Source organism: Drosophila miranda, chromosome XL, assembly GCF_003369915.1.
Source record: "Drosophila miranda strain MSH22 chromosome XL, D.miranda_PacBio2.1, whole genome shotgun sequence".
NCBI classification, from domain to species: domain Eukaryota; kingdom Metazoa; phylum Arthropoda; class Insecta; order Diptera; family Drosophilidae; genus Drosophila; species Drosophila miranda.
The window spans coordinates 13,326,678-13,349,832 of NC_046673.1; the positions used below are offsets into that span (position 1 = coordinate 13,326,678).

A 23,155-nucleotide genomic window follows, 5' to 3' on the forward strand; every position below is an offset into this window, starting at 1 on the left:
GGTTATAGCGAAATAGGTCAAACAATGAAAAGGTTTTAGCGAAAATGGGCAAACAAGACAAACGAAGAGGATAGTCGTTCATATTGCTATATTTTGATATTCCGTCGAATATTACTAGCTAGAAGGAACGCCCAGCTATGCCCACATAATTTTATACAATTAATGAATCTACTTTCTACTTGACTGGTTTATTTTAAACTCTTGCTTTTGTTGGATTAAGTCTAAAAAAAGGTTTTAACGAAGAAGGTCAAATAAAAAAAAACTTAATAAGACGTAAGAGAAAAATCGTTCCTATTGCTCAATTTTTATATTCCGTTGAACAATACTGAGTAACTTAGACTCTCAGCCCTGCCCACATAATTTTTTCCGATTAGTCAATCAATTTCCTAATTTACTGGTTTAATTTTAATACTTTCTATTATTTGATTTTGCTAAAAAAGGTTTTTTTGCGAAAAGGTCAAGCAAATAAATCGTAAGAAAAAAATCGTTAATATTTAAATATACCGTAAATATACCGGACGTAGCACATTTAAGCCCCCTTTATTTAAACAGGATATCAACTTGGATATAATAATTACCGTTGTAGGTCCATCCTATCCTCCATCTTTGCATAAAAACAGACCACGAAATCTTTTAGTGACAAGGACATACATATATGAATTCAAATTTAATAGATGAATTGAATTGATGAAGTATACCATTATATACCGACATACCGTAAATATACCTTCACCTCAATTTCTACGTCAATATGTACCGTGTACCATCATACTGAAATACGTGTACCCTCCACTACACTGGTCTGGCAGCACTGCTTGGCCCGCATTTGAATTTGAATTGTGCGCGCACCTTGACTGACTTTCACGGGCTCGACATCGAACCACCACATGGAAATCGACTGATGCTGGGGTGGTGTCGCCCGATCTCTGGGTATACTCTAATCTCGCCTTATACTATAGTTCACGGCCCCCCGAAATTCATGTGTCTGAAACGTGTTGTCGAAATTAAAAGCGAATGTTTCCAAGGCAAGGCCCCAATTTACATGCATACATACGTACATATATAAGTATGTATATGATACACTCTAGCTGGTAGTAGTACTATTCGTATTATCAGTGGTATAGGGCAATGTGGACCAACCAGTTTTTGGATTCCATTGTGTCGTCTTATCCGACAGATAAACTCGTTTCTCCGGCAGATCAGGCGCGTATCTGGGCGTGGAGGTGTGAAAGAGCTGAGGCATTAACTGTTATACGCATTTGACCTTGTCGAAGTATATTTTTGCGCCCCTGGCCTTCCCTTTCCTGCCCCCTGCCATGCCAATCCCTTCTGCCATTCCATTGACCTTGCTCAACGCGCTCCAGCTGACGCAAAGAGAAAGAAGATGGTCCGATATTTTCCTTGAGACCTAAAACCTAAAATCCCCCAACTACCAACCTCCAACGACAGCCAATCTAAGGCGGGCCGAACCATTTTTTATGATCTGCTGCGTTTAAAAATGGATTTCGCATTCTGTATTCTGGCTTTTTTATGTCTGTTTTCCGCGTTTTTCGAGCGTCACGTGAAGTTTATTTACGGCTTGCCAAATACAATAAGTATTATAATTAATGACTTTTCCTTATGAACGAAGGCCGGATAGCATCTCGCTTTCGCTCTCGCTCTCTCTATCTGTCTCTCTTTCTGCCACCCATCCTCTCTAAGTTTTTGTGATTTTCACAAATTTTCCACTCTCTGTCATTAGCCGCTGCGTCGCTCTGTCGCTGCATTGACCTCTGGACTGAGGCAGAGGCTGAGTGGGTTGCGTTTCATCAGACAGACGACGCTGCTTCGGCGACGTCATCATCATTGACGTCACACACTCAAAGAGTAGGTATATGTAATACCCACGATAAAATACTAAAAAAAAAATCAATTATTTTGTATGTATATATTGTGTACAATATGTTTGTAATATGTAACAAACGGACAAGCGCAAAGGCAACCCCTCGCACTCAAACACCTACATACATACATATATATACATATACATATATATAAGTTAATGTATATGTACATACATACATATACAGCACACTATGTGGCTTTGTGTGTGACGGGGCGAGCCCCCAAAAACTGGATTCCCGAATACTCTCTGCACAGGCCGCTGCCAACATCAACAGCAGGCAGCAGCATCAGCAGCGGGCAGCGACGTCGCCGTCGTCCGCGTATGACAGTTGAAGGTGACACAGGATGTGCTCGTAGGACAGTTGTAAGCTCAAGCTTTTCTGACGAAATACTGAGGGCGTGGTTGGCAGGAGGGAGGGGAGGAACGGGTTTGGCGATTGGGATTCCTGGAACCCCATCTCTTCCGACGCGTTATTGGGGGCGGGGGCGCCTGTTCATCGTTCAATGTTCAGCCGTTCAACGCCGCTGACTCATCATGCGGTATCAATTGTATCGATTGTATCAATGTTTATGCACTGTACCGATTTACCGCTGACCTAAAATAAGGAATAATAGAACATAATAATTTGTGGATCAAATGGAAAAGAAGTACGGTAGTATCCATCAGATATTTGTATATTTTCGGCCCCTCTCTCAGGTCTACATATGTGCAGCGTACGAATTTCTGCTTTGGCAAAATATAAAAACGTACTGCACTCCCTCTCTTTCCAGCCAGTCGAGCCCACCCACACGCACGCCCCCCACACAGCCCCCACACACCCCTCACTCACGAGATTTCGACCAAAGCAATTTCCGTCGCTGCCGATAAGAGGTTCCACCAAGAACAACAAAGACCACTCGCCGTCTGGAGGTTTTGTTACAGTTTTAATGTACACACACACACACACACACACACACACACACATGCATATATGAGTAACGGCACCGAATTCAGATAAATATGTAAGAAATGCAAGCCAACTCAAATTTTTCAATGTGCAAAATTTCATGTAATTCATGAAATATAGCGAGATAATTTTTACAATCGGTGTGGAGCACCGTTAAAAAAATTTTTGTTTTTTCCAAAAATCAATTCTATGGAAAATATAGTATGCAATAGTATAGTGTACCGATCTAGACGGTTCCGGCAAGGGTATAAATAATGGAAAAACGAAAAATTGCAAACAATTTCGTGCAATTTCTGGCATCGGCCTCATTCTCTCTTTGTTTTGGTATTAACCATTTGATGTAAACAAATAATTGTTTTGATGGCGAAATCATTCAAAAAGACACGTGCAGCAGCCACTGAAGGTGAATGGTCGGGGGGTAAGGGCTAGTGGGAGTTGTAGTTGTTGCTTAGACGTCATCTCGCTGTCACGGGTTTAGTCAGAGGAAGGCTTGTGTGAATGGATTGTTAGTGTGTGTTAGGAGGCCTGTATAACAGTTATAAAGCCCACATGCCAACACAGGCAAACACACAAAAACCCATGTACCCTCTTTTTCTCTCTACATGTACACATTCATACATATGTATATGTACATAATTACATGTGTAGTTGTTGCATTATTTGACGAGCCTCTTGGGGGCCAATGCAGAATGCACCAGAAGAAAAATAATATCCAAAAGTATACCAACATCATAAGGGCATTGCTAATATGCCGCACCTTTCATGAAATCCAAACGAATAGACCATATGAATATGTATGTACATATGTATGTACATATGCATGTATGAAAATCCAATAAGCAGTAAAACCAACAACAACAAAATTCCATTGAAAGTCGTATGTTAGTGTGAATATGTATGTACATATGTATGTACATATGCATGTATGAAAATCCAATAAGCAGTAAAACCAACAACAACAAAATTCCATTGAAAGTCGTATGTTAGTGCCTACCTGGGTGGAGAGCGGGAGAGAGTGAACTCAATCAAAGAGAGCCTCTCAGTTGTTGCGCTGGAGCAAGATTCTTGGCACGTACCTTCTTACACTTACACACAACAACAAATCACTTGTTGGTGCAGAGGGGGGTTGCGCGGACGGCCGGCCCTCGGCAGAGTGCGAGACGAGCCCACGGGCACGGGCAGTAGAAGCAAGAACAAGAAAATACCCAAGGCGGAGGATGTTGACGCGTCCAAATTCCACCAGACTTTCCGTTGGTTCAGGCCGTGGTCGGCATGGGGGGAGGGGAGTGGGTTGGCCACAGCTATGAAAACTTGTTCTCTCTAGACAGCTCTTTTGAACTGTTATACAACCAGGCAGCCAGCTACGAGCTGCCCAGAAGAGAGCATAAAAGCTTGTGCTCGAAAGGTGAGAGGGCTGGGACGGCTCAACACGCAGCCAAAGAAAACCTTTCGACCATAGCTTCATTTGAATGCCCTTCAATGCTAATGCGCCATCAATTGGCCAAGACATACCGAGCCAAGCTTGTTAAGCGGGATCGATCCCAGGTAGAAGCGAAGCTTTCCATTTCCAGCTAACTCGCAGCTTAATCGTATGTACATACATATGTACATATGTATGCCTGAAAAGCAGTAGAGCTCAAATCAAATCGTTTGTCAATTCAATACAACACACCTGCGGTAGGGTACTTACCGTTTTTGCTGACGACGACAACAGTCGGCTCTCTCATGAGAGGGAGAGCAGCTCGTCCAGCTGTGCTGTCTGCCTCCCCTTATTGAACTCGGTTCATGCGGCATACATATGTACATACACAACGCAGTGGCACACCCAATGTAATATTTCAATGTATTATTTCATATGTGTACAAAAAATGATTCTATATCGCAATGTATGTAAAATGTACTTATTTATTGAACATCGAGCTTGAATATTGCTCCAAAGATCACGATGAAGCTTCGCATGAACGCAAAGTTGACTTATTCATGGTGCGGCGGCGCATGTACCCGTTCTCTGGCGCTTGCCCGCCGCTCTCTCTGGCATTTTTCATATCGCTACGTAGTTGGCTTGTCTCCGATATGTGTACATACAAATGTTCGTATGTATGTTAGCATGTACATTTGCCATATCTCCAACTTGTCCGCCCCAATACTAATTTTCAGTTTTGACCTTCAAGGTTCCTTCACGACGCACACACACAAACACACTCTCCCACATACACATACACACATACAATGCCCACTGTGCAGCGGCATCGGCAGCGGCATCGGCATCGGCAGCGGCAGCGGTAGCGACAGTGAGCAGAGCATAGTGACTAGCGAACGCTAGTGAATCAACTGTGAATAAACTCTCGCAGCAACCGGACGCGTGCAGCGGACAAAAATAAAACGGCAGAAGCGACGGAGAGATCGAGAATCGGCAAGCGGAACCACAAGCAACATAGAAAAAAAAGTAAAGGAAAACAAAACTGAAGCAAACCAAAAAGTAACAGAAAATACAAAATAATTGCGTTGCATTCGCGAGTAGAAAATCGCATCGAATCGGTTTTTGAGTGGATTTTTGTGTGTCTCTTTCGCTGTTATTTTTTATGCTGGTGTGGGTGTAGTGAGACGTCTGCCAGAACTGTCCGTTAGAGTGCCGAAAAGATGGACCAGGAGTTGAACGGGGCCATGCGGAGCGTGTCCATAAATAGCAACGGACTGGCGGCCACACCACATCTGAATGGGCACAGCAAAGACGAGCCGGACAATGTGCGGCGGGTGGCGGCGGAGGGCGCCTTGAGTGCATCTGCATCGGTCGCCGCCAGCGCCGTAAGCAAAGCGACAAATGCATCGACAGCCGCTGCAGCGGCCAGAGCAATCCCAGCGGCGGCATCGTTCGCATCCACAGCCACAGAAGCAGCGTCGTTGTCGGGTCTAGCCGGGGCCAGTGACGCGGAGAAAAAGAAAATGGTGCACGAGTTATGTCAGCAGCTTCTGCTCACAGATGAGCAGGTGCAGGAGCTGTGCTACCGCATCCTGCACGAGATTCGCCGCGGCCTGGCCAAGGACACGCACCCAAAGGCGAATGTCAAGTGCTTCGTGACCTACGTGCAGGACCTGCCCAATGGGGACGAGCGCGGCAAGTTCCTAGCCCTTGACCTCGGCGGCACCAACTTCCGGGTGCTGCTGATCCACCTGCAGGAGAACAACGACTTCCAGATGGAGTCACGCATCTATGCGATACCCCAGCACATCATGATTGGCTCGGGCACCCAACTATTCGATCACATCGCCGAGTGCCTCTCCAACTTCATGGCCGAGCACAATGTGTACGCGGAGCGACTGCCTCTCGGCTTCACCTTCTCGTTCCCGCTGCGCCAGCTGGGTCTCACCTGCGGCCTGCTGGAGACTTGGACCAAGGGCTTCAACTGCGCCGGCGTTGTCAACGAGGATGTGGTGCAGCTGCTAAAGGACGCGATCGCACGTCGCGGCGACGTACAGATCGACGTATGTGCCATCCTCAATGACACCACTGGCACTCTGATGAGCTGCGCCTGGAAGAATCACCACTGCAGAATCGGCCTTATCGTCGGCACCGGCTCAAATGCCTGCTACGTAGAGCGGGTTGAGGAGGCGGAACTCTTCGACGCCCAGGGCAACCGCAAGCCCCACGTACTCATCAACACCGAGTGGGGGGCGTTCGGCGACAATGGCGCCCTCGACTTTGTGCGCACCGAGTTCGATCAGGACATCGACAGCCACAGCATTAATCCCGGCAAGCAGACATTCGAGAAGATGATCTCCGGTATGTACATGGGCGAGCTGGTGCGCCTCGTTCTTGTTAAAATGACGCACGCCGGCATTCTGTTCAAAGGCCAGGACTCCGAGGTACTCAACACGCGCGGCCTCTTCTTCACCAAGTACGTCAGCGAGATCGAGGCGGACGAGCCAGGCACCTTCACCAACTGCCGCCTGGTGTTCGAGGAGCTGGGTCTGACCAATGCCACCGATGGCGACTGTGCCAACGTGCGCTACATCTGCGAGTGCGTCTCGAAGCGAGCCGCCCATCTCGTGTCTGCCGGCATTGCAACGCTGATCAACAAAATGGACGAGCCCCATGTGACGGTGGGCGTTGACGGCAGTGTGTACCGCTTCCATCCCAAGTTCCATAATCTGATGGTGGAGAAGATCACGAAGCTGATCAAACCCGGCATCACGTTCGACCTCATGCTCTCCGAGGATGGTTCCGGCCGTGGAGCAGCGCTCGTCGCGGCCGTCGCCTGTCGCGAGGACATCGTCAACAGCAAAAAGTAGGCGAGATACCACAGAGAGATAGAGAGAGAGAGAGAGAGAGAGAGTGCTCCGAAACTGCTGCATCCCAGACATGTCCGGGTCCCCCACATAACAACTATAACAACAGCAAGAGCCAAGAGCAATTTCCGATTTGCAAATGAGAAAATAGTTTCCTTCGTTGCCCGACACAGGGCGCCCTGGGGTTGGGCCCTGGCCCTTCAGTGCCGCCACGTGTCGGCCCTGACGGCCCTGCACCCCTGACCCAAGGGCTGCGGTGCGCGCTTCTTTAGTATTTTTAATTAGGCAAAAAGAAGAAAAGATACGTTTTTAAACAGAAAACACAGAAACAAAAAAAAACATAAACCAAAACTTACTTGAGAATATCTTATAATGATAATGAATGCTTACGATTATGTTCGTTCTAGCTCCTTCGCTCCAATTGGATCGATTTCCGATTTTTTTTTGTTGATAATTTGTTATATCTATTTTACAAAAGAGAATATACACACACTCACATATATATATTTACATATATGTGAATAGTACAATTTGTTAAGAGAAATTCTTTTCGGTTTCGAGGAAAAAAAAAACATTTGGTAACCCCCCACCCACAAAGAGAGAGATAGAGAGCGACACGTGTAAGATGCTGAGAAGAGAACGAACCGTTATACCACTGTGCTACAAGCATATCCTACGAAGCTAGCGGAATGGGACGAGAGGATGCAGGATAACAGAATGAGAAACAAAACTGTAAAATCGCACATTGTTAAAGCAAAGAGAAAAACAAACAAGCAGAGTACGAACGAGAAGGAGAAATCAGAGGGAATTAAGGAAGCAGCAAAAACAAATGCAAATTCAGCGACAAAAACAAAAAAAAAAAAATAAAAAAAAAATACTAAAAAAGAGGAAAACACCCCCGCCGGAGGTGTCCTTCCTCTATAATTGTAAATGTTTATATAGAACCTATTATGAAGCGTTATATGATAATACTTGCATACACACACACACATACACAAACAAACACACAAACACACACACTTATATTATATATATATAAAAAACATACATATATTATTTAGCCACTATATAATTACGTTATTTTTTTATTATTGTCTTCGCTTAGTAAATTTGTTCTAAGATTTAAGGAGGTAAAAACTAATCAAAAAAAGTTATTGTTTTTTTTTCGTTCGATCTAGAAATGCACTTTGTGAGCTATTATTTATGTAATTGTACATTTTATCTAGTTTAGTGTTTAGTTCTTATCGTAGTCTCTAAATGTTGTCAAAAAGAGCCCCGCAATAGCCTCCCAATTCTACCCGCATACATGTGTATGTATGTATGTACATCCCCCGTCCCCAGAAACCCACGGAACCCCTTAATTATACTTAATTATCGTTTGTAAACAAAAGCGGGGGATGTGAGATGCAAACAAAAAAAAAGCAAAACAAAAACAAAAGGCGAAAGGCGAATAAGCGAAAAAGCGAAATGAAAAGCAAATAAAATTTGTTCTTTATTCATAAATTTGTGTTAAATAATTTTTTCTTGGTACTTTGTTTGGTATTTTGTTCCATTTTGTGTGTGGTATATTCTAGTTTTCGTATTTTTTTTTTTTAAACTAGCAGTTTTGGCGGCTGCCGGCCAGCACGCTCAGACAACAACAACACAAACAATTCGCATTCAAAGACACGATTTTTTGTTTGTCTATTTTGAATAAACAATGAAAAATACTATGAAAAAACGTTGATGAAATGATATAAAAATAAAGTCAGCTAAAAAATTGTTTATAATTTTCAACAAGAGATTGTATAAAAAATAATTAGCCCCTGTTAAAAAGAAACAATGAAAATCAATTTATATTATAATAAATTCTATCAAAGGCGATTACACAAAAAATACTACGCAAATACATAACAGACACGCTTTGCCACATGCTGCAATTGTTGCTGCAATGAAACGGAAGCCGGAAGAAAGGAACAACTTAGGAAATGATATTATTAACAAAAGGAATGTTTGTCAAAAAAGCAGAGAAGGATTTCGAAGAGCAAGAAAATAAAAACGATTGAACCAAAAACCTAAGGAAAAACCCAATAAAACCGAAAAATAATTATGTTATTTGGCTGGGGGCGGGGGTATTTTATTTTATGATGTATTTATTCACTTGGGATTGCCGCTGCACTTTTATTAACGTATGTATATATTTCTGTTTTTGCTGGCAATCGACTGCAGGCAAGACACAAGAATTATGCATCATCAGAGGCAATAACAATCAGTCTCTATTTTGTAATTTATATTGTATTACGCTGCCAATGCACTCCCAGGGATGCCCTGCACGGGATGGGGCATTCGCGCTTTGGCAGCAGTTTCGTCAAGCTGAAAATTTCTGCCGCTCAAGCAGGAAATACATTATTTTCCATTCGAATGTTTTGCTTAAAATGATACATCTCCTACTTTTTCGTTTTCATAGTTTTCAGGTCTTGTTTGGACTGGACAATATCAAACGTACATATCTATATTTCCATACTTAAATTTCAAACTATTCTAAGCAAAACTAACAAATCTCACTTACTTTTTTTGCAATTCTACTTCCACAAGATCCATCTTAGTTGAAACTTTATTTTCTATGGAAGAGCTCTTTCGCAGGGTACTTGCAGGGTTGCATCTCTACTTGCGATTGCCTTGATTTGTAGACCATTTTAAATTAAGTGATTTTCAGCTTAATTTTCGTTTGACGCATTTGAATTGCAAGTAGAGGGATACATACCGAGACCAGACAATGCTTGATTGAGCCATTGTAAATGACAGATCGAAATGAACAGAACAGAACCGTACTACTACGTGCAAAGCAACACAGTACTTCTATTAATGCCATATGACACTCACTTTTTATTCTACGGACTGTATTCAGGGTGCGAGAGGATGCAATGGCTCTCTTTAGTGTTGAAAATTAAAGGAATGAAGTGAAGAATTTAACATCATATTTAAAGAATTTATGAAAGAAAATGACAAGCAGTCGATCATTCTGACAGGCGATATGTTACTTTGGCAAGCAGAAGACAAATTTACGAAGCAGTAGAAATTCAACACTAGTTTTATATTCAGCAAATATCATATGGGCATGAGCAACCTGTTCGAATTTATTTGTAAATATGATATCGTATTTGTTTAGTTCATATAGTATTTGTGGTCAGAACGAGTGAAGGGAGTCAGGGGCTATTTTCGATTGAGGCAAAAGCACGGCTCAAGTTCCGCGAAAGTTGTTTTTAGAATTTCAAATGAAAAAATCTCTTATGGCGGTACCCCGTACCGCCAGCGTCCCTTCCTCCAGTCTGTGTTTGTTCAAATAGAATGCATTTTTTTTCATTGTTGGCGAGACAGATAGAGAGTGAGGTAGTGTAATCTCAGCTATTTCTCGATCACGTTTTAGTGCAGCGGACAACAAAACCAATTTAAATATCTCGAATGCAAATTTCAATTTAAAATGCACATGATATCTATGGGGGTAACCCTAAATGGGAACTAAATGGGAGATACCCTGTGGGGGATTTTGATGAAACCAAACCAATTTTGTCCATTAAAGCTCTCCCAGGCGGACACTTGGAAGGTGCATAATCTTATTACACGGCGATAGAATCAGTAAGTCCCTCGCAAAACCACCAAGACGTGCAATTTACGATCATATGTGGAGCAGAGATTTGCTTGAAAACCTGAATAAGCCCCTCCCCGGGTTTTATAAGAGAGTTTTCTTGGAAATATATCTGTATATGAAATCTGTTTTGTACAATCAAGCCAATTTAGCCCCTCCCTTATTTGTTCTATTTAGTATAATGTCTAAAATAGCTTTCACTGGAAAGGATGGGGGGTGGGGGAGGGGGAAGAAAGCCTTATCACTGGCTGATGCATTTAAAGATTACTTGGAACGGGCACGAGCCTCTCTGATAAGGCTGGACAGGGTTAAAAGGTATTAAAGGCTAAGGCAAGTAAGTGTTAAGCGGTGCCAAGTGGTGTCAATGGAAGGGGTTACTGGAATGATGGGCAGTCAGATAAGTGATTAGACGTTCAAATTGGGAATACTGATAGAGCGGGGGCCTGGCAAAAGGCAAATTAATACAGATTTTCCTATTATACGGGGTATAATAATTTAAAAGTGATCTTTTAACATAAAAAAAGATATGTAATACATACATACATATGTAAATATATTATATGAAACATATAATATATGTATTACATACGTCATGGTATCATTTTATAGGCCTTGATCACGCCCCAACAGTTTTCGCCTCTAGTGCGTCAGTCGACAACCGGACGGACTACCATTTATCACAGAACACAACAATAAAAATACAAACGCAAAAACAAAAATTATTTTGAACATTTTAAAAATGCTTTGACAGATTGTTGTTGTCGGAATTTTCGCGTTAATTTCGCCTCAATTTTACAAAAAATTCTTTGTATATTTGTGTGAAACTAAAAATTGTCTTAAGTGTTTATTTTTAGGGTTTTTATCCGCAAAAAGAAACGACTGTGCTTTCATGGTCGGCAGAAGGGAGAGGGAGGAGCTGAGTAGCCTCTCAGGCTATGAATCAAAAACAAAATACGCCATAACAAAACAAACCCAACAACAACGGCGGCAAAACACATGCCAAACGAGAGAGGGTCACACACCGAAAGAGTAGCGTGCGAAAGAATGATAGCGCTGCAGCGCGCTGGCTACGTTGAAGGGTGGGCGGAAGAGCGGAGTACCGTTGACAGACAGACAACAAATTTGCTCATTTGATCTTCTCTCTCTGTAGCTCACCTTCGGCTGACACTCGCCTCATCATTCTCCCAGTTAGGTGTGCTCATAAGAAGGTAAGGCGATTCCGCTCTCTCGGGTAATCTAGTTGGTATCCCCATCCCTTTCTCTCTATCGCCCGTCTGTAGGCAGACGTTTTGCGTGTGCACACAGCTTCTTTGTAATCTACCATGCATACTCCCTGCTCCTGTTTCATCGGCCTCTGTTGCTGATTTGCCCTCCTCGTGTTCTCGTACTCCTCTGCTTCGACAACCTTTGTTTTGTTGTTATGCAAATGCCAAACTGCATTTCAAACGACAGCGAAATGCATTTTTCGAAAGTGTGAAATGGAAATACAAAGCGTAAATGAAAATCATGTGAGGTGCCAAGAGCAGCAACAACAGCAGCAGCAGCAGGCAGCCAACAGCTGTACAGCTCGCAGCAGCAGCACTGCGCACACCTCACCTAATCATATGCAAACGCGTGTTGCCTGTGATTGTTGCTGCTCCTCTTCTCGTTTATCTTCATTGACAGCACAAGAGACTTAAACAGCTGCAAAGCGATGGGTACAGTGGGCATCGACAGGAAGGAATGGGATTTAATGGGATAATTAAAAAATCTATCAGAAAATACAATAATAAAGGATAATACAAGGAACTGACTGAAAGAAAATGGTTGAAGATTGCTCCAGAAAGCTATCCAGAAAGGCAACGATCAAAAACCCAAAACATGCATATGTAAGTACAGTCATGGGCATAGGAATATGTACTGCCATTGTGCATTGTTTCTGCTGTCTACGCACACAAAAAATCTGAATGTATGCGTGATGATCTCCGATAAACAACAACGAAACGAAGTACATATAAGCACTCCATTAAATAGTTAGTTTACAGCTGTTTTACAGCGATTTTTAAAGAAAAAATCATGTTAGTTCATAAATAAATCAATTTTCTATAAGATTAAGCGAAAAAGTCTACAATTTGTCGAAGAGAATAATTGTCACACCCAGTTTTAAATGAGAACTTCGGTGTTCTTGGATTTTGGCTCGGATATGAGATGATATATGTAGGAGATGTCCATAATCAGTTTTCAGAGAAACCATTAAAAAAATGGATACATGGATGGATTAGCGAATGGAATGTGTACGCTCTAATCACTATTTGAATATAGGTATGCGCTATACTACTCGTATTATTAGAGTGGTTTGCCGTTCAATAGTTTTTATAGTTTCGTTCGGCTATGCGATGCTGGAGGTTTGCCTTCGGAAGCTGTCCGTCCATAAAACTTTCACATGCGGATACATGCCAGCACGAATCGAAAATAACAGCAATCCATCAGACCCAAAACTAGTTTAGACACATGCAATGCATATACAATTGCAACATCAACAGAAAATTACAGGAAGAAGTGAGTGCTAGTCAGTGACTAGTGTTAAGGAGGGAGGTACTGTGAGACTCCGCCCCAGAGTAGTCAAATCTAAATATACAGTCCAATATACGTATGTACATATTTATAATTATACGTACATACTAGGTGACCCGGCATATACATCATCAGTCACAATCCCACAACATTTGTGCTCGGGCCGGGAAACATGTAGTCATTACTATAGCAAATAGTAGACGAATTTGTGTTCCTTCAGCAAGCATACTGTCCCAATGATTGTCGTCTTCCAGAAAGCCTAGTGCAAGGAATGCATCTTTATACTTTGGATTGTCTTGTCCATCTAACTTGCGTATATCTTGAAATGACAATGATCCGGTGACATTCACCCACAACAGTCGCAGATAAAAGCACTCAGCCTGCCTTCGATTGACTGTATATACACGACTCAAACGATTTGATATGAATAAACGCATTTTTATACCCGATACTCAAAATGAGTATTGGGGTATATTAGATTTGTGGTAAAAGTGGATGTGTGTAACGTCCAGAAGGAATCGTTTCAGACCCCATAAAGTATATATATTCTTGATCAGCATCAATAGCCGAGTCGATTGAGCCCTGTCCGTCTGTCCGTCTGTCCGTCCCCTTCAGCGCCTAGTGCTCAAAGACTATAAGAGCTAGAGCAACGATGTTTTGGATGCAGACTTCTGTGATATGTCTGCTACAAAAATATTTCAAAACTTCGCCCCGCCCACTTCCGCCCCCACAAAGCACGAAAATCTGTGGCATCCACAATTTTAAAGATACGAGAAAACCAAAAACGCAGAATCGTAGAAGATGACTATATCTTCTAGAGTGCAAAATCTGAACCAGATCGTATAATTATTATAGCCAGAATCAAGAAAACAATTTCATTTTTTCTCGCCCTGTCTCTCTCTAACACACACGTAGCATAGCCTGCTTTGCTTAGAGTAAAACATTAGCGCCTAGATCTCAGAGACTATAAAGGCTAGAGCAACCAAATTTGGTATCCACACTCCTAATATATCGGACCGAGACGAGTTTGTTTCAAAATTTCGCCACACCCCCTTCCGCCCCCGCAAAGGACGAAAATCTGGGGATATTCAAAAATCTCAGAGACTATTAAAGCTAGAGTAACCAAATTTGGTATCCGCACTCCTGTTAGATCTTACTATAAAACGTGTATCTCGCCCCACCCTCTTCCGCCCACACAAAGGACGAAAATCTGTTGCATCCACAATATTGCACATTCAAGAAAACTAAAAACGCAGAATCATAGATAATGACCATATCTATCAGATTGCTGAATCTGGACCAGATCAGATAATTTTTATAGCCAATAGGAACAAATCAATTTGCAGTGGCTACGCAGCGCCCGACGTCACGCTCAGACTGATTTTCTGTCTCTCTCGCACGCACTCTTTGTCGTGTCGTTTAATATTAGCTGCGTCTGCCGGAGGAGAGCCATACTGACTTAGTATCGGGTATAACTGTAGAGTTGCGGTGTCCGCAGCAACTCACAACGTTCCCCCTCGTTTCGATTGAGCCAATGTAAAATATCATGGAAGGCACCAAAAGCATCCGCACGATTGCACAGTTCAAAAAAGTTCGTCGAGCGTTGTGTGTGGTGGATCTATAGCACGATCAAGCGCTGTACTGTCCGTAAACTATAGCCGCTGGCCGTTTTCGAGATGGACAGCTAAATGTATAACTGCTAGATCCCGTTCATGAATTGGGAAACCGAAAATACGCCAGACAGCTTCATTGGAACTGATATACCGCCCAATTTGGTAATTCGTAATTTCATTATTTTGATTCACCGGAGGAGCATTCGCTTTAGAATGAGCATAATATTTAATATCAGGCAAATACTGGAATGCTAGTCGAAGATATAAATTTGATGTAAATGCTCGATGAAATTGTTGGCCGTGTTGGTCAATTCCTCTACGTCTTTCGACTATAAAAAATAGATGTTGGCCGATAAGCACAACAAATTTCACGAAGGAGTTCAGCAACAACGCTAGTGATACGAGAATTTTATATATTAGATAAAAAGTAGTATGACACTCATAGTTTAGACTATTTAGTCGTCACAAATAATAATTATTATCTTATCCTAAGTATTTTCAATCCAAAATAGGTAATTACTATATCTATTTGTTTTTGTTTCTTCTTTCCAAGCGATACACGTGGTCTGATAACGGAATTTTTTCCCAAATCTTTTGACAATATCCATACAATTATAACTCAATTAACATGGAACAGCTAACAATAGTTAATAATGTGTTGAGCAAAGCCATAAAACAAGTATTGTATTGAATCAGTAGATCAGTTCTCTATCCATATGGCAGGTTCAAGAGTCCCTGGACAAGTATATGTATGTACTAAACTACAAGATCAAGTTAAGTTTGGCTAATTTCTTAGCTTCTTGATAAATTTAAACCTGTTATTTCTTGATAGATGCCCTATTTGCAAAACGTATCTCTTATATCAAATCTTATCGTCGAGCTTCGCGAGAAATCCTTTGATTTCCCAGTCACCAGATAAAAGAAATAAAGATTGCTAAATCTTTATCGGATCGGCCTATCTGGTATGTGTTTGATATACAACAGAATTGCAGGAATAAGGTGAGGTATGATAAGAGAAATTTAAAGACAGATTAATAAACTTAATGAAGCAAGAATGTATTCTAGATATCGTAAGGTAAAGATACGATTAGATGCGAGTACTTAAGTTTTGATGCCGATAAATCAACAAATGCTGATAGACCTATACGTGCAAGTGCAGGTAGTGCAACAATGAAATGGCCAATACTTAGAAGGTGAATCAGAGAAGGTGACCTAGATCTGGACATGAAACACACACTCTCAATTACTCAGCCACACTGGGAGAGGACGTGGAGGGTAAGCCACGGAAAATGCTATTCTTTATTTTTGTTTGCTTTAATAATGATCTGACCGCTCCGGTTTTGGATAGTCTTTATGGCACTTTAAACAGGTGGATATCAATAAAGATCTAGCTGAGATATTATCGTTTATCAAGGCGGACGGACATGGATATATCGACTTGGCTGTGGATGCTACGCTTCTTTTTACCTGTTGCATACATCCTCACGATTTCAATATACCCTAGTAATCTTCGAGTACCGGGGTATAAAAGCGAATACCGTTTCGCAGTTAATTTGCCATTGGGTCAATCGTTTCCTAGCCAAAAAAGCCACAATACTGCCAATCAAAAAAATATCCACAGGTGGCTGCAGTCATTTCCTTCAGCGATCTTGTTTTTATTTTGTTGGATTGTCGTCTGCCTCCATTATTTTATAACATTTTTGTGGTTGTTTTTGCTTTATTTCTGCACTAAATACAATACATATTTGTCGAGTTTTTTTTTATTGTCAAATTATTGCTTTTGACGAGTTTTTGTTGGGTAGCGGCCTTTTGTAGAGTTTTAATGGAGAAGGCAGGCGGGCCGGCTATCAACGTCCGCTTTGATCGTGTGCTACGCCTTGGAGCTTTCAACGAACAATTTGTTGCGAAATTAGTTTAATTATATTTCAATTAAAGCACAAACAAAGCAAACCGAGCTCCAAAAATCCCCAACAGAATTGAGTAATTAAAACGGTTGGGAAAGTACATAGTAAGTATAGTAGGTATGTGCAACAATTCGTCATGGAGATGATCTCATTGGAAAAGAGATGGCGATTGTACTCGTACTCGTGCAACATGGGAATTTATAAACAAATAAAATAAAATAAAGGAATATCTAAAATCTCTTTTGCTATGGTTCTCCCCTTGACATCCTATTCACATCATTACACGATTTCGATCCATTATATATTCTCTGACAGAATATTTTGCGTGGTTTTCAAGCGATAATATATACGTTATCGCTTCAACAATTCCACCCAAACCTTATTGGCTTTTTTTGGTTTTCTTTGTTCTCAATTTCTACCGAATATCTTATGAGTGTTTGCCACTCAATCATTGTAGAAATTCAGCTTAGATAATCTCTATTCTCCAAAGCGTTCTATGTACTAAGGGTACTCAAGTGAAGAAGTGTGAGAGATATTCTTGGTTTCACCCAAATTTCCCTTTTATTGGTTTTAATCGGATCCAAATGTAATATTATTCTTTAGATTCGCTCTCCGTTTTCATCTTCCATCTGAGATGATCTTATGATATGCCTTCCCAAGTTATGTAAAACATTCCAGACATCAGTCGTACTGAAAATCACGAGAATTGCCGTTGATGTAAAGTCTAATAAACAATAATTAGTAATAGTAAGATTTTCAAAAAACAGACGGCAATATACGATCGACAATAATTACGAAAAATAATTAAAAACGGGGATATGGCGTGAATGCCCTGAGGCCTGTAATTAATAATTATAAATTATAATTAGAAAACTAGAGGACGGCATTGCGCAATGCCGTAGTCGTAGTCGTAGCAATCAGAATCTGGTGCGGCTCGATAGAGTCTTGTGTGGATGTCAAGGGCCCAACTGCTTTCAAGGTTTAATCTAAAGGCTGCTATTGCGACTAAAGATCTTACAACGGTCAGGGCCACTCGCTCGCTGTGGCACGGCACTAAGTGAGACAATTGTGTGGTTATGTAAGAGAATGATTGAACCGAATTGAATTGTGTATTTGAATGAAATGTGAATGAAAGTGCGACGACTTTGTTTGTCTCGTCTCTAATCGCTTAACAAGCCAAATGCAAAACAATTGAGCGGTGCGAACCGCCGTAAACCGCTTTCAAAGCGGTACGAGTACATATTTTATTTTGGAGCTCTCAAGCCCCCTCTCAAGGCGAGCCGAGTTCCCCAATTAACGGAATGGAAGATGTGTTCTACTTGAAGAAATTGCCTGCACTGCCATACAAATTTATTAGATCAAATTGACAGACAGTCCCGAGACTTTAGTTAAAATTTGTTTGGGTAACAAACCGATCTTCCGAATGGAAATTTACGGGACTTTCCCATAAACAAATGGACACATTTTTATGAATGACACGAACAGATACCAATTCGCTGTGAGCCATCAATCAGCGATTTAATAGGCATAATATAGGCAATATTATTCGGACAAAGAGAAGAAATTGATGTAATATGATTTTGAGATGACTATTCAGGTAGGCTCCCTCCGGTTTTTGACTTACTTTTGTTCCGTTTTCGTTTATAGGTGCTCTTGTTTTCACACATTATTCTCACAAACGATTGTTTCGATTCCAAAATCGATCTGTGTCCGATCACAAAAAGGCAATTCCTGAGTAATTATTTCCGAACCAAATTTAAGGTTGGATCAAAAAAGTTATTTAAAAAGAAGGCACAAGCTTAATTTCCCTGGGGATGGTTGCAAATTTATGTTAATTCATCAATAAGTCATCTATTTTTTTACTTTTGCAACTAGGATTTGTTTTGTTGTATGAAAAGTCGTTTACTTGTTTCTCCGTTCGTGCGTTTTTCGAAAACGGGAACATAAATTTTGCGTTTGAAAAGTGAATCGGAAAATTGTTTGCCTAATGCTTAATGCTGGCTATGGATTATATCGAATGGAATGGATCGAGCCTTGATACTGAACCGCCGCAGATCAATATTTGCCAGCCTATTCGAATTGCATATGGAATTGAGTGCGGCCTGAGGGTCCGTGGGGTATACTCGTAAATTAAACACCTTTCTGTGTGGCTATAAATAATAACAGAAACGAAAAACAAAACTGAAAACAAAAACAAATAAGCAAACGTAAACGTAAACAGCGAACAACAACAAGTACAACTGGAGACACACACTACGCGGCTGATAACCACAAAAAATGTCGGGCAGACAACATGGAATAGATCACGTTTCTGCATTTCTCGTATGGGCCCCTGCCCCTGCACCCTACACTGCCACACACAATGCACATGTGTTGCGGGCAAAGCGGAATAAAAGCTTATGTAAGCTATTCACATCGATATATGGAGTAGCATTTGGTCCCCATAGCATCCCCAACAAAAGTGCTGAAGTGGAGAGTTTTTTCGGGAGTTCATATTACGCCACAACAGGTTGGGTCAAAAGTATTTTATTTCGATCGCGAAATTCTTCATTTGATGCTTTTGATGGTTAGTTAATTCTAATTCGAGTTTCGAATAAAGTTTGGAATCGGTAAAGGTGCCATTTCGGCATCTTTCGATGCATTCAATTCCATTCCTGACCATTTATTTAATGGTATATATATGGGCAGGTGATTCAACAGTCGACCAGCACCCATGGGAGAACTTTGAATTGCAGTCAGAGTCAGCCCACACTGTCCATAGGTTGTCCACAGACAGAGAGTCCATTCATTCAGCGAAAACTGTGTGTCATTTAGCAACTATTCAGCCATCCATTTGCCATATACGATAATTACCTGCAGCGAAAACAGAAAAATATAAACAAAAGCAATGCGATCTCGGTATCGATATGCAACTGCATATGTACATACATATATCGTTTGTCTTCCGCTTCTCAATTGAGCTGCTACGTAGTTTACTGGATTGCATAAGCTCCAGATGGAATGCAATCCAATCAACCAATACAAATCAATGAGATCGAATCGGATGAAGTGAGATTCTAAATTTATATGTATACTCGCAAATAAATACATACATGTACTGTATTGTATATTATGTCTCTATTTGTTCGACCGCCTGAAACTGGAAGCCAGAACATTCGGAGCCCTTGGCTTGTTGTGAACGCCCGATAAGCGAACCGCTCAAGCCTGGGTCAAGTGCCAAGGCAAGCATCTATATACATATATACATATATGTACTATGTAGTCAGCTCCAGTTTGTTACCCCTCCAGCATTCTTCACACCTCGCGGTTCTGTAAAAGCTAAGCCCAAGCTTAGTAGAGCCAGTAAATTTATACCCTAAAAAATGGTCCTCTTGTATAATTAGAAATAGAAAGCACTTTCGACTTATATTCTTTTGCTTATTGAGAGAAACTTCGATGGTAGATTGGAAAAACTAAGAATATTCTTGCTGTTTTTCATGATAAACAGATGTTATTCTTATCTTGAGAATATCAAACCGACCTAAGTCTTATCGTAGGTATAATTCTCATAGTAACAATCGACCCCCAAAACGAGTGTTGCCAAGAACTTTGGATTTATTGGATATGGTAGGAAAACACTGGTGCTCGCAGCGCAGTTTTGAGCTTCCAAAGAGTATCAAAACCTTCGCCCACCTAAGAATTTCATGCTCGTCCCATTCGTTTTTCTATTTTTCCACGATTATAAAGAATACACATATTTATGGATGGCCATATAGAGACCGGTCGCAATACACAAATTCGGCAATGGAATATTTGCAAATGTTTGTGCCAGATTATACCGTAATGGAGGGAGGAAAATCATTGGGTGGTCCCATGTCAAGTACTTCCAGGAGTAATTAGAATTGTTCCCGAAACTCGGCATGATAAGCACACATATCGAACCGAGCAATTGCGCAATTGCCTAAAACTGAAATGGGACTATGGCGAGGACTTGTATTTACTCGTAAGACCCTTAACTGGGAACGATTTGAATATGAATAATATTCATGCTAAGTACAACACGTTAGATCATTATAGTTTTATAGTTATTGATATATTTATTAGAAGTTTGTTTTAAGGATTTACCAGTTGGAAGATATCTCTTGAAAAAGTGAGATTAAGCCAATTTAAGACCATTTAAACAATAATTTCATTTAGGAACAGGTGATAAGAATATTTTATTGCCATATACCAAAGGTACACTAACGGTACAGGAGCATTCAGAAATGAATGAACTATATACGATTGCTAATCCCCAATAGTTTCCTATTAATTGATAGAGTTTCGGAACCTTTGAACGGCAACTAAAATCTACTACTTCTGGTATGTACAATTGTAAAATATTCTAGTACCTACAAACATACTATATATGATTATACCTATAATCGTATGGTTATTCTTGAGCAAAGGAAGGTGATTCATACTGATTTTAGAAGAACTTCACAAAAGTAGTGCAGCTAACAATGAATAGTATTTACTCTATCTCTGATGGATAGGGGATTTTACTTGATTTTATTGGAAGTGTGGAAGATTTATAATTAAGTAAGGAACAAATCGAATAGTGAAAGATGAACTTTTCACACAAAATAATATTTAATTTGATCAAACGAGATGTGATATATGTAACTTATATATCATATAAGTGAATTATCATTATGTTTCCGAAAATATCTAAATTCTGTTCTATAAACAACAGAACGATCAGGTGGATTGATTAAGTCAATCAACACCAATCAGTTTTGGTTTTAATACGAATCTGATAAATGAAAGCGAAAGTGCTAGGTCCAGAGAAGCGATAATACGAGTACCTCTGCCTCCTACCGATGCCCACCCTCAAAAATTTCTCCCTGGGGATCATTGATAAGCGTTCACCTGAAACGTACCCGGACGTGCGTTGTCCTACAAGTGCAAACCATATGTAGGGAGTAATTAATTCATGTTTTTCAATACCATACCTTTTTTTATACGTTACTATCTACTGCTCCCAGTCTCTCTCTGTTTTAGTCTAAGGCTGTTTCACTCTATCGCTGAGTGGATTGTTATTTTTGGTATGAAATTAATAAATCCCCCACCCAGTCAATAGAGCGAGGGGGTGGCAAACGTTATTGTTTCGATTGATTGGTCCGGACAAAAAAAAAGGAAAACCATTCATTCAAGTGGTTCCTCCGGCTGGGGGGGCTTATCTAATGGACTTTTGGTACTTTTCAGTGGGTGGGTATCGGACCGGTCGGGGGGGGGTATCGAATTATCGCTCGACTGACATAAATCCATCGATCGATTGTGGAGAACTTTCCCTATCGAAGGAATTCGGTGGTACCCACGATAAGAAGGCCGGGAAAAGGTCGTCTAAAAGGGGACCATTTTATTGGGGGCCAGTGCAGAATGCGCTGAATGCGATCGGTTCGGATCGATAGCTGATGAGAGCCTGGATAACCTTGAAACGAAATTGTTTTCCCGCAAGGCCGCATTTTCTGCGTTCCACGTGTGTGTTCAAGGGCCAAGGGTTGGCCTGACCGGACCCCTCAATCGATATCCATAACCGTTAATGAATGACTGGAATGTGTGGCTCTCCACTTAAAATTCAGATACACTGACGGAGAGAGAGAGAAAACCAAAGAAGCAGGGGATACGCAACCAGAGCGATTTGTTTCTGATGGATAATCGATGGGAATTGTTTAAATATTTAAGACATAACCGAGTAGGGCAAGCTCAAACACGCCCACGCTCGGTCAGCTTTTGCGGGGGCTGCATGATGCGGGAGAGTGAGAGAGAGGGAGAGTGAGAGGAGTGGAGTGGAGTACTAAACTGTGTCAGTCTGACACACACACACACACACAGACACTCAGGCATAGTATAATAGTATAAAAGAAATGCTCATACCCTATCTGGTGGACCTCGCAAAATCCTCCCGCAAAAAAAAGCAAGAAACGTGGGAGTGATGGCAAAAATGAAAAAAAGAACTTGGGACCGCTCTGCAGGGTTCTGTGACGTGGGCGAAGCAAGCTCCTCGTCTGATTACGATTGTGTAATCTAATGGGAGAGTACCCATGGAGCTTTCGAGTACAGGGCATGCAAACATACATATGTACATATGACAGAGTATGGTAATCATGGGTACCAACCTTAGCGCCGGTGAACTTATCAAAGTCATGCGTACGAAATTGCTGTAAAAAGCTACGGCTGGGTTTTTGCTGTTCGTTTGGGTTAGAGTTTGAGCTTCTAGTTTGCTTGTTCCGTATTTGAGTCGGGCCATGAATGCCCTTGAGTTTGTCCTTTTTGGGCAGCGGATAGCGGCAGAGGCTGGCGCAGACGCCGCCACATTCA

The 23,155-nt window shown here is 41.2% G+C and overlaps 1 protein-coding gene and 2 long non-coding RNA genes across 3 annotated transcripts; all 3 read left to right on the forward strand.

Moving 5' to 3' along the window:
* Positions 1 to 5,149: 5,149 nt before the first annotated feature.
* On the forward strand, positions 5,150 to 8,621 carry LOC108164614 (hexokinase type 2). The gene has a single exon (XM_017300454.2). The coding sequence runs from the start codon at positions 5,472 to 5,474 to the stop codon at positions 7,119 to 7,121; it is 1,650 nt and encodes a 549-aa protein (XP_017155943.1). The 5' UTR covers positions 5,150 to 5,471; the 3' UTR covers positions 7,122 to 8,621.
* A 2,735-nt stretch (positions 8,622 to 11,356) lies between these two features.
* LOC108164500 lies at positions 11,357 to 12,834 on the forward strand. The gene is made up of 2 exons (XR_004472784.1): positions 11,357 to 11,951; positions 12,024 to 12,834. It is a non-coding gene; the product is annotated as an uncharacterized LOC108164500 (long non-coding RNA).
* A 2,065-nt stretch (positions 12,835 to 14,899) lies between these two features.
* Positions 14,900 to 17,023, forward strand: LOC108164496. The gene is made up of 5 exons (XR_004474085.1): positions 14,900 to 15,071; positions 15,463 to 15,682; positions 15,742 to 15,913; positions 15,975 to 16,184; positions 16,258 to 17,023. It is a non-coding gene; the product is annotated as an uncharacterized LOC108164496 (long non-coding RNA).
* The last annotated feature ends 6,132 nt before the right edge of the window (positions 17,024 to 23,155 follow it).

What these genes read in the sequence shown, in the direction of transcription:
- LOC108164614 (XM_017300454.2), top strand. Translation starts at nt 5,472, where the DNA reads ATGGACCAGGAGTTGAACGGGGCCATGCGGAGCGTGTCCATAAATAGC.